The sequence below is a fragment of the Poecilia latipinna genome, unplaced genomic scaffold, assembly GCF_001443285.1.
Source record: "Poecilia latipinna isolate Pla-1442-1.1 unplaced genomic scaffold, P_latipinna-1.0 Scaffold415, whole genome shotgun sequence".
In the NCBI taxonomy this organism is placed as follows: Eukaryota; Metazoa; Chordata; class Actinopteri; order Cyprinodontiformes; family Poeciliidae; genus Poecilia; species Poecilia latipinna.
In genome coordinates this window covers 237450-252631 of record NW_015113031.1, presented here as the reverse complement: position 1 = coordinate 252631, position 15182 = coordinate 237450, and the positions used below count along the sequence as shown (strand labels likewise).

General features: G+C 40.6%; 1 protein-coding gene and 1 long non-coding RNA gene across 2 annotated transcripts in view; one reads left to right on the top strand and one right to left on the bottom strand.

Annotated features, from left to right (window-relative positions):
- Positions 1 to 15182, bottom strand: part of myo9b (myosin IXB) — a 69137-nt gene that overhangs the window by 21920 nt on the left and 32035 nt on the right. Inside the window, exons 5-7 of the mRNA XM_015037682.1 lie at positions 6495 to 6589; positions 3718 to 3780; positions 258 to 357 (exon numbers count right to left, since the gene is read on the bottom strand). Of these exons, the coding sequence (XP_014893168.1) occupies positions 258 to 357; positions 3718 to 3780; positions 6495 to 6589 (258 nt within the window). The remainder of the gene's footprint in view (positions 1 to 257; positions 358 to 3717; positions 3781 to 6494; positions 6590 to 15182) is intronic.
- LOC106950672 (uncharacterized) lies at positions 3726 to 13691 on the top strand. Its single transcript, XR_001425661.1, has 2 exons — positions 3726 to 3811; positions 7829 to 13691. It is a non-coding gene; the product is annotated as an uncharacterized LOC106950672 (long non-coding RNA).

The window sequence follows — 15182 nt, the reverse complement described above, 5'->3', positions numbered from 1 at the left end:
GTGAAAAGAAAGACGCAACAAAGGCGGCCTCATTAACATGCAAAGCACATGTGTGGAGCGAGCTCAGAGTGTACACAACAGCTTATTCAGACGCCTGGCAGCTTTCATGAGCGGCAGATCCTTTCAAAGTCCATTTCAGAGACTAAAATACTCATTTTTCCAGCTTGTGGCTAATTAAAACATTGAAGGTGGAGTTTATTGAACAGAAGTGGGAAGGAACAGAAGGGAGACTAAATGAAGTTTAGAGTGCTCTGTACCTGCTTGAGGTAGAAGTACTCTTCAGGCGGCAGCAGTTTAAACTCCGTTCTTTCCTCCTCTGAAGCGCCAAGCAGCAGGTAGTAAAACACGTGGTAGTTCCTGGGGAAAAACAAAACATGGCAGCTGTTTTACGGGGCGCTATATTTAGAAAGTTGTTACAGCCACACACAAATCTGGCTGCCAAACATTATTGCGAACTAATAAATTCTTGAGATTTTCAATTATGTCGCCATTATCTGATCGGTCGGAAGTCTGATGTTTGCGGTCACACGTAGAGATTAAAAACGCGTCGTAAAAAACGAACAACGTATGGAAGGCGATATCTGCATCTCGGAGATGTTCATATCAGTTTTCCACTTGTGCAATCAGCTGAAAGGTAAACAGGTGACATGAGCTTTGTTGTACAAGCCTGCCGGATTAATGAGTTTCCATGCTTATCGCGAAAAAACAACAACATAGAGCCGACTCCCTCTCCCCGACTAGACAGGCAGGATATTCAGTCGACAGCAACTACAGGACAGGAGATTAGCTGAACTGTGAGCAGACTGTGAGTAGGCGGAGGGTTACGTAGAGCGACCTGTCAGAGGGCGGCGGATAGATTTTCCAAAACTAGCTGGAAGAAATCTAGACAGGAAACGTATGAATGAGTAATGCTCTGCCCACTCAAAAGAAGCTGCTGCTGTTTTCTATGAGGCATTCCCAAAACACAGCTGAGAAACTTGGGCTTACAGTGTAAATTCAAAACTTTGTAGTTAGGGACGGACTGAAAGTCACAGGAAATGACAAATGCTTGCGTGGTCTTGCTTTCGGTACAGATGTAATTCAGTCAAACTCTGTCAATTTGCTTTCTTCATTTCAGGGTACTTTTTTTTTTTTTTTTTTTTCAAAATACCTGAAACAAATTTCCAGATTTATTTTTCTGTAGTTTTTATAACATTCTGTCCATTTGAGGCAACACAATTACTTCGCACTGTCCACAGTCACAAATCACACTGCACTTTTATTTATATACATTTCTTATTATGTGTGAATTTTATGAAGTCTACTGTGTGAGCTATTACGTTTTAGTCCATTTTTGCTACTCGTTCCCTTGAAGGGACGAATAAAGTTATTTGAATTTAATAGCAATTGTGTCTTATTATCTGTAGGCTTAATAAACAATACCAGAATTGGTTTCCAAAATGATTTAGAGGCATTTCATGCCTTTTTCCCCCCATCTGGACAAAAACAATTCAGCCATTTTTCAAAATCAATACATTTTGGACTTGTTATTAAGAACTGGAGTAGCCTAAAGTAAATGCATATCTTTGCCATTGTGGAACAAAAAATATTATTTTTAGTCCTACTTCTACCACACAGTTTAAAAACAAAAGGTTTAAGTTTAAAACTGTCTGGAGTAAAAAAAAGAAAATGGTGAAGTAGCCCTTTTTACGCGTAAAGTCAATTAAGTCCAAAATGAAAATACCAAAACAAAGTTGTGACGTGGCAAATCAGACACAAAGCACCTTCTTGAGGCGTAACAATCGGTATATGAAACCTATAGATATTGTTCCAAGACAGCACAGGAGTGGTCTTGAGAAGTCTGAGGTGTCTGAAGCCAATAACAATCCGTCTGTTTCCCAATAACAACCAATGAATGAAGAATGAAGCTGCTTATTAGTCACACAAATAGCAACAGAGTCTGGTGTGAGTAACAGCGGATCAGATGGTATGCAGAGCAACATGCCATCCTGTCAACACCCAATGTTTTTGTCTTTGTACAGAGACAGGAAACACAACATTTAAGTAGCTACAAATTTGACAAAACCACATAATTTGTTTTAGAAATATGAAATAATGTTATTATTATCTGTTCATGCTGCCTTCAAAGAGTGAAATTTAATAATCTACTGTGGATATACAGCCTACCTAGCAAGAACACTTGCATTCATTTTTTTTTTAAATTGCAGTAGTGTTATCCTCCATTGAAAATGGAGTTATGAAAAACATAACTTTTAATTTTACCACAGTTAACCAGAGGGTAGAAAAAAAAAACCAAATTTGGAAGTATTTGTTTTTGTTAATATAATAGCCATGGCTAAACTTTCAATTTCTGTAAAATAAATGTAACTGAGATGTTTTTTTAAAAAATGTTTTTATGTTGCACTTTTAGCTTCTATCGTGTTGGGACAGGATCACAGCTTTCATCCGTTAAACCACTATTTAATTTGTCCCCCTTTCCTGGTAAATTTGGCCTGGAACCTCCACTGACACGTTGACAAGGTGTCAAATAAAAGATGAGTCAAGACGGAGATATTACAGCGACTTATGCTTCAGGTGGGTTTGGCGTTCAAGAGAAGATGAGTCAGCTCATAGTCACTGTGAAGCACGGTGAAGGATCTGTCATTCTGTGGGTTTGCTTCAGCATCATAAACTTGTTTAAATCTAAATCTGGTTTCATATACCGATGGACTGAAAACTGGTTATTCAGTGTTTGGATCCACAACCATAAATAGATAAAACCAGAGCAGTGCTTACTTCCAGCCTTTACAGTTTCCGACTCAGAATAATTAGTAAATCAACGTATAAATTTATGACAGCACTACCAGCACTGCCCGTCATTAAATAGCTTGTGTCTGATTTAAGAAGTCTTTCCTCTCCAAACAAATGTCATCCTGTTCATAATGTTGAGTAATTGATTCATAGCTGTAAATTGGAGCACTTTATTCTTTTTAGATTCAAAGTTCTCTTTTTTTTCTAACGTGACAAATGTGTGCCTTCTGTTTTATTCTTCTGTGTTTCCACATTACTATTTACTAGTATTTTCTTCTCTCTAGCTTTGTTCCAATAGTTCAATAGAAAAAAATAGTTTAATTGTGTTTAAAAGTGTTACATTGGTCTCTGTTGTGTTTGGGTGGCAGTTTGTGTTAAACATACAATATAAATAAAGTCAGACGGATTCATGTGTTGCATAAATTTGCTTTCTCTTTATCATTTTGTTTGATTTCTCAAGATGATGTAAAAAGTCTACACTTCCTGTTAGTGAGGTCCTGACCCCAGCTTTGGGAAATTGTGCAAAAAGGGGAATGACCAAAGATCTCTCTCAATCATTAAAGGAAATGGTCCCGTCCTACAGGCAGGAGGAGGTTTTACCTAAACGCAGAGGTGCTAAAGCTTACAGAGAGCATTCAGGACTCCGGTTTAGTTGTGCTACTGCAATAAAAGAAGGATTCATTTCGAGGGTTTTTACACATCTTTCCCAGGTGTGCCGTTAAGTGTGCTGAAATCACATTCAGCGAGGATAAGAGCGTGTGGGAGTGTAAGTGTTTCTGCAGATGAATATCTGACGACTCCACGTGAACTTCATTTTTAACCAACAGGGTCTGCCGAGCGGAAAAACTTCTCATGTTTATCCACCAGACGGCCTGATGAAGCGCTCTGAGGGTGGAGGGTGAGAACCGCCCTCGGGTCGATCCATACCTCTCGTTCTTTTCTCTGGAGACCAGGCGAGACTTTTCCAGGAGGTACTTCTCAACCACAGCCCTGAAAGAGGGAATAGAAAACACGAGGAAAGGTAACTAAACAATTTGGATATTTCAGCTCGGCGTGAGTCAAAGTCAGCTTGTAAGAATAAGTGAGGGGAGGAGCACGAGTGGACACGAGGACAGACGGTTGGAACAATCAGTGAGCAAAGAAAGACACAGTCACACGCACACGTCGGAACTCGTTACAAACTATAAACTAGCATCCAGCAAAACATTAAAATGCCATACAGATGCCGTCAGGAGGCCTGTAGATTTAAAAGCAGTGGTATTTACCAAACAGACCAACCCGAGGCCATAAAGTCTTCTAAATCAGATTTTATATGTCTAACTTGTTTTCTCTATATCCAAGAAAAAAACAACACTGACGCCAGTCCTCATGACGCACCAAGAATAGAGCTCCGCTGTGAGAAACTCGGTGGTGTCCATCCACCAAAAATGCAGACGACACGACAAAGTTTTCACACTGAACATTGTTAACTGCTAGTTTTCAATTACTGCTGTGTTGGGATGTGCTGTGTTGGACGTTTCCTGGCTTCAAAGCCACACACGGAATAATAATGTCATTCTCAAGCTGTTGGGGGAAAAAAAAGTTCTACGTTCAAGATCTAGAAGAAAGATAAAATGTTAGACATTTTTTGAGAAAGCATTCCTCGACAGGAATTCAGATTAGGCTGCACTCACAAATACCTCTGAAGCCGATTAGAGCAAAACCTGACAAGTCGGACTCATTAAAACCTGCAACAACTAAAAAAAACAACAAAAAAACAACAAAAAAATAAATATAACAACGTTTGAATTACTCCTTGGTACTTTCTGACACTGTCAGAGTGTTCAGGTGCATTAAAAATGCTGATGAAAAATACAAGATCGTATATGTCAAATAAATTACGAGGAACCAAAAACACATCGGCTACATGCAGAATGAGGAAAAACCTGAACCTGTCGGTCGTTTTCGTGTTCACCTTCATGCCGCTGGAAATGTTTTGTATCTTAGTGCGACAATGCCATCCTATGTTGCACAATCGGAAAACGACTATGACCTTGTTTTTAAATTGCAAGCAGCTGAAACATTTTAACCACAAACACCTGGAGTTGATTTGGTGGATTTGGGTCTCTGGCTTCTTTCTGCTTAAATGTTTCGACATTTGTCTTCACGTTTCAACACAAACTTTGGATTTTAACACAAAGCAGTGCACGATTGTGAAGTAGTAGGAAAGGTCTTCGAAATGTTTCAGAAATAAATATTGTTGTGCGCCATTATACTCAGGTCCCACAGCATGATGCTTCTACCACCGTAATTCAAGGTGGAAATTACATGTTTGGTAGTCTTTTTTTTATTTTTTATCGTTCTGAATGTAGGCCTGGAAGACTCTCCCACCTGAGGCGTAGATCTATGCAGCTCCTCCAGAGTTAGAATGACTACTTTATCGCTGACTTGTCTAGGCATCTACCATCCTGTTTGGTTCTCTAACAAACCTTTGTGCTTTTCACAGAAAAAGTGGATTCTTGCTACTAATTAGGCGACTTTTTCAACTGGCTGCAACAGATGTTGGGGTTGTCGGCGTGAGAGGGGACAGAAAACATCTGTATCAATGGTTACTGCTCTGTTTTTCTCTACCAGCACTATATGCTCTCCTCTTTGCAGCTGCTTCCATGACACAAATAACCACAGAAACTTGCTCAAGGCACAGCTAGCAGATACGTTATTTGGTTTCCCTGTTTAATGTGACCTAAAATCAAACACAGACTGATCTTTATCACATAAAATCCTCCCCCAAAACACAATGAGGTTTGGTCTTGCATAGTGTCACAAAGTTCAAGAAGAACAAAGGTTTTTGCAAAGTCAAAGCTGGTACAAGACGTCCCGAAGACGAGCTCAAACTGACACATAGTCGCCACGAAACACTCCGTGGCAAGAAGCTCCTTTTTGAACCGCAACAGTCGAGTGTAAAATGCACGACACCGTGAAATCCTCTGATTTCTTATAAGTAGGTAGAGGAAACTAGAGCGGCAGCCTCCCTTTATAAAGCTTCTCTGTTAACTAGTGGAGTGGCTGCCACAGCGGAGCTGGACGCACAGGCAGGCAAGGCTGCGTAAAGTTTAGTGAGCAGAGCTGCTGTGACGCCCTGTGGCTCTTTCTAATATAGCGTTCTGTCTCTTTATTGTGAAAAGTAACAGAGCCACACAAGCTCAGACAGCAGCTGTTAACCATCGTCTCAGAAGATTCAGTCTGAAGCTAAGAAAAGCCTCAGCCTATTAAAATAGATTCTGCAGACATTTCTTTGGGCAAACAATCTGAAAGAGCACCAGGTGCCACAGGGGGATAACCGAGGCTGGGGATGCCCACTTGTTTTAGCTCTGAGCAGCTGTCAGCGCTGATGCGAGTCTGAAAATCCCACTCTGAGCTCTCTGCTGGTTTCTAGCGGCTGCTCTCCCCGGCCCTGACGAGGGAATAAGGAAGTCACCCGCTGACTAGACTTTGAAGCAGCTTCTAACCAGAATGTGACTGCAGAGAAAAAGGAAGAGCACACTAATGGCTCCAAGTTTCATCCCACATGCACACTGAGCACCACATGACCGCCCATTTAAAAAAAAAAAAAAAAAAAAAAAAAAAAGAAAAAAAAAAGACGTTTGGCTTAAGATCCAGATGTGGGGTGGGGGTGGGGGGAGGGAGCAACAGGAAGCAAAACACAGAGGAGCTATTTTACTTACCCTCGGACTACTCCGCTCTCCAGATAATTAACCTGGATGAATTTACCGAAGCGGCTGGAGTTGTTGTTGTGGGCTGTCTTAGCGTTACCAAAGGCCTGGGGAAGAGAAGACAGAAAGTCAAAAAATATTTGAGTAAAACTATCAAACCAACATTATCACATCTCCATTTACTGACATTTGCACCCTTAGATAAAGCCGAAGTTTGCAGAGAGGTTGAAGAAGGAACATAAAGCATAGAGCAACAGAGACGTTACGAAAAATGGATGTTTCTCATAAAGCTCTCAGAGAGGCAACAAAGAGCAGCATTTATTGAGCCACAGGAATTGTTTGCAATCATTTATTTATGTAGTCCTTTACACGTCCGCTACATTGCTGGTCAAAGCACTTCAGAAAATCAATATACAAAAGAAAACATAAAAAAAAGCACGTGAGAAACAGGTAGATGAAAGCAGAATGTCGTCATATTTTTAAATATTAAAAGCCTCCCTGAATACAGTAAAAAAGTGAGCAGTCTGACGTGGAACAGTCAGAGAAGCTTAGCAAGCTTAGTAACTCTGATAAATAAGGCAAAGCAATATATTAAGAGCTTTAAAAACAAATAACATCCATCTCCTTTATTCTCCATGTCTCTGGACTAAGAAGTGAGGTTATAAGACAAAAGAATTTTAATTTCAAAGAGAAAATTTATGTCTGGTTAATGTCTCCCTAAATCCAATGGGAAAATGTGTATTTATCAGACGATGAAAGACGACAGATAAATACACTGAAACACGGTGGTGGCAGCACCATGATCAGTGGTCACTTCTCTCAGATGGAAGAGAGGCTTTATTCAAGTTGGATCAAAGTATGTGGAGGTGTAAACACTAGTCAGGTTTGACTCAAAACCTTTAGCAGTTGACTATAACGATGAAAGGGGTTACCAACATACATCACAATCAACAACAACAACAACAACAAAACAAACCTTGTGCAGGTAAATTTTAAATTTTAAAACGGCCTATTCAGAAGCAGAAAATCTGTGGCCTCAGTCGAAGGGAGCTGTGGACAGTAGATATCGTCGCAATCTGAAAGATTAAACACCTTGGCGAGGCAGAGCAGAAGGACACTAACAGACTCCTACCAAACAAGAATGAGAGCTAAAATTCATTCATTTTTATTCTTTCAACAAATCTGATGAGTTTTCTTTTGACTGTGCAGGACACTTTATTATATGGGGAAAAAAAATCCATCAGGGTTTGATATTTTTACAGCACAAATACCTGACATTTTCACTGAGCTGAGAGAGCTGCTGTTAATGATCCACTTTGCGTCTTTTCCATTCGTCCCCACGGCAGGTTTCAAGCCTCTTGCAGCTCATCAGTGATCTTCATCTCTGAACCGTATTGACTTTCAGACCATATATGGAAGTTCTGCAACCGAATCTAAAGTGGAGTGTACTTCCACTTAAGCACGCAACTCTGCCAGCAAACTTACTTCATCAACAACAACACCTCCCTGACAACAAAGAGGCCCGCTACCCGACGGCCCAACGCGCTTCTGTTCTGGCTGAAGCTGCAGAGCAGAGCGAGTCGATTAATCTGCCCTCCTCTCGCACGTTACTCATCCATCTCTTTCTGTTTTCCCCTTTCACTCGGCCTTATCTGTGTGCATCTCTGCAGGTAGGAGAGCGCAGAAGGTCAGCGATGATAAATGAGTGGGGGCTGGCGCAGCATGTGCAGACTGTAAGCAACAGAAAAGACTGTTTCCATCTAAGGGGGTGGAGTGATTTCCAGTCCAGCTAGAAGCTACCAGGCTTCACCGAGGGGCCCAGAACGCCGCATCGGTATGGTGACAGAGCAGCAGTACTTTTTTCTTCATGATGCGCATGTTCACATGGTTACACACACACACACACAAAACTAAAAGCCACCGCAGGGGAAGTTGACTCAGTGAATGCTAAATAGGAGCCACATTGTGTTTTCCAAAGCAACATGCAGGGTGAATTTGATATAAACGCTCAGGTGCTGATCAGAGTATTGGGGACAAATGCTGATTTCTTGACTGCACTTCCTTTTTTTTTTTATACCTCCCCGTTTTAAATTAGTGCAAAACTTTTTTTCTTTTTTTTTCTTTGGGTGCAGAGAAATCATTCAAGCGAGATGTCACTCTATTCTGTAACACTTTCACACTTGAGGGACACGTCAGGTAATGGTTTCTTGTTCATGCGTGATGAAAGAGGTGGGCTGAAGCGTGACACCGATTCCCTCGAGTCAAACCAGAGCTTTTTAAGACTAATTTGCAAACTCAAGCCCTGCAAAAGCATCAAGATGTCTTAAACTGAAAAACTCGAAAGTTACACACTGCTGAACTCCATTTGCGAACGAGATGCCTTCTGAAGGTTGCGCCAGATTTTATGCGGTGATATGAAGAGTTAAAAAGGCCTAAATACACACAAATGCCTGAAGATTTTGAAAACATTTTGTCACTCAGCTTCATAATTAGTTAACGGGGTTCTCCAACTCCTGTTCATGACGACTTTAAATTATGACTCATTAAGAAACTGTGCAGCCATTTTAAATATAAAAAAAAGAGAACAAAAACATCGAATTACATTTTGAAAATATGCAACAACTGACTCGCAAAGGATTGCTTGGATACAATGCTAGGTCAAAGTGTTTATAGGGTCATTAATTAAAACTTTGCTCAGTGGCGTGAACTTTTACTGGCTTTCATGATGACACCTGATGTCAGCCTGAGATGCTAAAGCTCAGATGATGGTGGTGAAGAGGAGAGTCATGAGAAGATGCAGGATAATTACAAACAATAATGTCTTTGCCATATTCAACACAATTATTGTTTTCCTACTATTGTGCAGCCCCAACATAAAAGGAATATTTTTTTTTTTTAGTAGCTTTAGTTTGAAGTTTTGTTTTAATTTAAAATGACAATTCTTCCATAGAAAAATGAAAACAAATTTCCTTTATTGGATTTCTTCTTAATGTTTTTGTGGCTTCAAACTAATTTCATTCATCTGGGACTGAGGGGCAAAAATTGCTCTTTGGATTGTAAAGGTTGCCGAGTTCTGGTCTGGCACATAAAATACATTAGTTTGTGGTTGCAATGTAGTTAAAAAAAAAAAAAAAGGTGAAACAGTTCAAGTACTCTGAGTAATTTTGCAGGAGACTAACCCCTAACCCTTATTCAAACTTCAATTCCTGTGCTCAGAGTATTGATCCTGTGGCACAATTGAGCTCAGCGCTCAATGCTGCTCACTGTGCCCAGTTTTCTCCCCGGATCCCCTCCCTCTCCCCCCGCACACCAGGAGCACAAAAACCCTGGGAAATCTCTGCACGGCCCGCACTGCTGCACCACGGAGGGAATTACAAACATCTCGCAGCCTCGTTCGTATTCAAACATGCCCATGAGCGTGATCCGATCTTTAAACTCAATTGGCTGGAGCCCTCAGTAGGTATGAGGAAGGAGACCGAGAGCTTGCCAAGCTGTGACTGTGGAAAATAGACACGGCCTTACGAAACGGGGGTTTGCACACAAGGAGGTTAAGAAGAAAAAGGAGGGAAATAAAGAAAGAGAGAACGAGAGAAGGAGGGAAGGGGACACGCGGGGCCACAGCACTGTGCAGTGTGTGCGCGCTGTCGGCCACGGTTGACTCAAATCTCCCTGCACGCCACCGCTTCAACTGATTTATCTGTGCTGTGAGCTGGCTTTTCTGGTAGCACTGTTCCTGGTACGTTTCCACTCGTACCGCCAGACCCACCAGTATGAAGTCTCACATCCCTATTTAGCACATAAACTTGCACACATACACACACACACATACACACACACACACACTGTTCTCAACAAACACAGCAGGAGGCGTGCCTCTCAAACAGCACAGATCAAGTTGTTTGCCTCAACAAGCAACACAAACAGAGCGAGCTTTGAATGCGCCAAAATATGAAGCAAAAACTAATTCAGTCATAAGATCTGTGACAGATTTAAAAGGTCATGGAGGGAGGACAACTTTCAAGGATTTGGATTGATGTCATATGAAACCAATTTATGGATAATTCCAACCAAAATGCAAGAAAACAATTATCAGTAAAAAATGTGCTGCTGCTAGACCTCTTTTGGATAGCTCTGAAACTTTGAGGAGCAAACCTCAAAACGAGCCAAAGGGCTTCAGCGAAATGTTTCCACAGGGAGACGCCAAGCGGGCTCTGACACAGACGCCTCACTACAGCACGGGCACAACAAAAGTCAATTCAAACATTTCATCGGGGACGTTTTAACTGTAGGATCTCCAAACAACAAAAATGTTGCGATTTGAGACACAATTTTGAAAAAGTTCCGTGAATTTCGGGTTAAACCAGACGTACGGGGAAGTCGGGAGATCAAGTATGTAAACTCTGGTAACCGGGGCTAACCTCTCACAATACCCTGTGACAAAATAATCAGTGTTTGCTGTCGGACTGAATGAGTCTTTGGTGAGATCACATGTTGCTGGCAGAGACTGAACTCGACCGCGTCGCTACACAGTTCCTCCTCCGCACGGCTTCTCATCAGGTCATCAGTTTATGACTCCGCTTACGTCTGAACCCTCGAAGTTTCTCTCAGCTGAACTAGCAAAACCAGCTATGCAGAGGCAAAGTCAGTGGCTTTAGTATTGACATTGTATGGTAGCTGATTAAGTGCTGCCAAATGAGTGTTTTTGTATGTTGGAAAAAGATCAACAAACAAACTTCTCTTTTGAAGTTTGTGGCAAAAAGAAAAAACCCTTTAGCTGCAAAATAGCTGTAGATCTGTTGCAGTTTGGGGTTTTTCACAATTATATTTTTTAAAAAGTAGTATCTAAAACCAATATTATAACACATTATGATGCTGCTCATTTTAGACTTAAACACCTATTCTTCACAATCTAATCTTTTCACTTTAGGAGCTGTCTGAAAACTGACTTTTTTCCTATGATCCCACATTTGTTTCTCTTCAAGGGACATTGAGTTTTTAGGTAGGGAAATTGTTTTACTAACACCCAACGGCTCCCATGGGCTGTGTTGAATGCCAGCATGATGAAAATAAAATAGTGGTAATGGTGGCTGAAGAAAGAAGAATGTAATTGCTTCAAGATGCAATGGCTGACATTAGAAATTCAACATATTCTTAGCAGTAAGTGAAAAACAAATGATCAAGAAAGGATTTAAGAAAATAAACCTTTTTTTTTCTCAACAGTCATCATTTTTCAACTACAGAGAGAAGTTATTTAAACATTAACAACAGAAACCCACAAACATTTGCAAGAAGGGTGCAGTATTTTTGGCTGCATATTTAAAATGAGTGAAACATGCACAGATGGGAAAACGAGCTAAAATATGTCCTCCGGAAAAGCTGCAGCAAACGGAGCAAATCAAGTTATGAGGCGTCTGTGCATCCGTCACAGAGAGATCATAATCCAAACATGGGGGAAACAGGAACAGACAGCTTCTCTTCCTCATTTAGCCCGCAAAAAAAATGTAAGTAATTTTTGATGCACGCTTGGCAACATCTTAAACAACGCTGGACTTTCAGCCTCGAACGTGCTGCTTTCGCTATATTTTTAATTGTGTAAATGAGCACAAGTCAAAAAGTTTAATTAGTTTTTTATCTTAACTTATATAATTTTGAAAAATATATTATTCCAGTTCAGTTCTTAATAGATGAACAATCTCATGCTTGTAATTTAGCTCAGATCTGAACGTTTAACAGGAAATTACTGTTCTGTGCTTGTATCGTATTCCAAAAATTAAAATTAAAATTATATTAACATTTGTTTTTTTTTACTGAATCTCTACCTACTATTATGCATCAAAGCATGAATGTTTATTTGATTTTATTTAAGTCAGGATAGCATTTATAGCTTTTAGATGATGCATTTACAGACTTAAAAACATAGGACTCCTTGTTTTCATGCATTAATTGAAAATGATTATTTTCCTTTCACTTTTAACCAGATAAAAATGTAAAAATGTAAATGCCTGAGTAAATCTAGAACTCACTCTACTGCCGGATTAGAGTAACTTTAAAAGCCTGAAACTGATCTCCGGCCATTTTCCCAGTACATCTCTATTTCACCTGAACAGCCCTATAGGTGATCATTCACTCAGGAGTATAAAGGTTTAAAGTGACAAGTTAATGCACAGACACGTTAAAGGTGCAGAGCTTTAATAGCTGGGCCAGAGCGTCGAATGCCAACTTGCGGTCCAGAGTTTTGCCAGATTGGAACCATATAAAGCTGCTCCACCCATGCCCTGATGAGTCCCACATCAAACTCCAGCTTGTGGTGTGGTCACAGCACCACGAATAGCTGTTGAAACGGCCTGCAGACCGATGCAGCATGTACGCTGCACAGAGCCTGTAAAGAAAAGCATATTCTAGCCTTCAGTGAGTTCCTATATGGTGTGATTACAGGAAGGTGTTTGCGTATAAGTGTCTGTTTGGGCGTTTAGACGAAGAATCACGGGCACGGCAAGGCGACTTAAACGCAGTAATGCCAGCCTTTCCCAGACTCGTACACAATGCCACCCCCTCTCAATAACCACTCATGCAGGAGAGATAAACAATAGATCAGCAGGCAGAATGGCCGGCTTCTCCTCCGCACTTCCTGAACAACAATGCGGTGCTCTGGTGTGTCCACACCCTTCAAGGCTCTGAGCTAACAGCAGAGGGAACCACTGCCTTTGCTTCCTGTGTCGTAGCCGCTTCCTGTCGAAGGGTTCCGGATGATAGGAACTTCCTGTCTGAAGCCGTGAGACGGAGCGGCATGGAGCAGGCCGGCCGGGGACTTTGAACAGGAATGTTTGCTTTACTGGGACAACAAACTTAAGTTACAGGGCTAATGTAGGGGCCCTCGCAGAGCGGTCCCCTGAGAGAAAGCAGAAATATGATTCACACTTCAGCTGTTTTACTAATTACCTGTAATGTTGGCTTTACTTTGCCTGCTTCTTCCTCTTTAAAAACCTGAATTGCTAAAATGATTTAGTTTCATTCTCAATAAGAGTTTAATCTCATTTCAAATGTTACTGTAAATCCATTCGAAGGACTACTTATCAATCTGTTCCTATTAATAGAAACGGCTACAGTCGAAAGCAACACAAAGTGCTTCACAAAAGCTACAACCAATGAAACAAGAATGCAAAAGAGTTACAATTCACACCAGAAAATCAGAACTACAAAAAAAAAAAACAACAGAAATTGTTTTTGTGAGAAAAAAAATATCTCAGACAGATATAAGCCATGTATGGTAAATTGTAAAAATTAAATTAGAGATGCATCAATCTGCCTTTAATGGTCGATATTCAGTAAAGTCTGACCTGCCCTTATAGATTTAGATTTGTTTTTCCTCCCCTAAAAACTGTTATGGTTCAGTTTATTGTGTTAAACACAACATAAAATGGTTTAAATAAACAAATAAAAAGCACATTCTCTCTAAATCGTCACCATCTACTAGTTTGTGCATGCATGGTTGTTTGTCCAGTGAGAGACTGCTGTGATGACCCCTAGAGATAAGCACCAACTCCCCAATGACCCTGCAAGGATAAGCATTATAGATGATGGATATCTCCTCACAGAACAAGCAGCTTAGGTGACACAGATCTTTTTAGGATGTTTGAGATTTCCCCTCACTCCTCGCCTTTTTCTAATCGCAGCTGTCAGATATGACTTTGAAAAAAAAAAAAAAAAAAAATCCCCCTCTGCTCTGACACATTTCTGACATCATCCCACATATGTGCCAGCATGTTCAAACAGAGGCAGCTCTAGCTGACAATGAGAATAAGAAAGCTTCAAAGACGGGTAAAATAATACGAGAGGTAATTACGTAACAGCGGCTCAACCAGCTGAACCAGTTTATGGGAAAACCTCGGAGATCTTTTCGGCTGTTAGCAGGCAGAAGTCGTTTCATCGTTTCTGCCCACAGAAGGTGTTAAAAACAATCTATTCTCTATGTTCAATTAAAGACAAACCCAAATGATTTATAGAGCGGTAAAAAGAAAGTTGGATGGCCACTTTTCCAACACGTCCGAGGTTCAGGACATGCAACTTGCCAGAACTTCAGTGCGGAGTCAGAATCCAGCTCTACAACTGGTGATCTCATCTAGTCAAAATGCTGCCCAGGCTTTAAGGCCTCCACTATAGCTGGAGAAACACTAACAGACCGGCAGGCGGACTCGCAATGTTTTGATTAAAGTAATCTGATCGACTCCCGGCACAAAAAGGCACCAAATGAAAACCTTTTGCAACAGCAAACGTTGACTTCTTTTGTAATCATTCATTTCAGTTTTTTTGCTGGGCTGTCATTATTTAAATGACAGTAAACATTTAGCTAAGACTATTGTTTTAATTTATTTATTAAAAAGCTGGCACATAAATAGCTTCCTGTTACTGATAAGACCGTGCAGGAATGTTCCCTAGATTTGCCACCAATCATCTAATGAATCGTGTTAATGTGTCCAGGTTCTGCTCTTCTAATACATTCATATTACGTTTTGTCTGCAGAAATGCCCAAATTTCTTAGTCCATGTGACCCACTTTTGAAATCAAAAGGTCCCCCTTGCTTGGTAAAAGATGAAAATATTGAAAGAGTCTCCATAAAAGTGCTAACCCTTCTGAGATAAAAGAAATGTGTGATAGCATGATTAGGGCCACAGGAAATGCAAAGCTGCACAATACCCATTA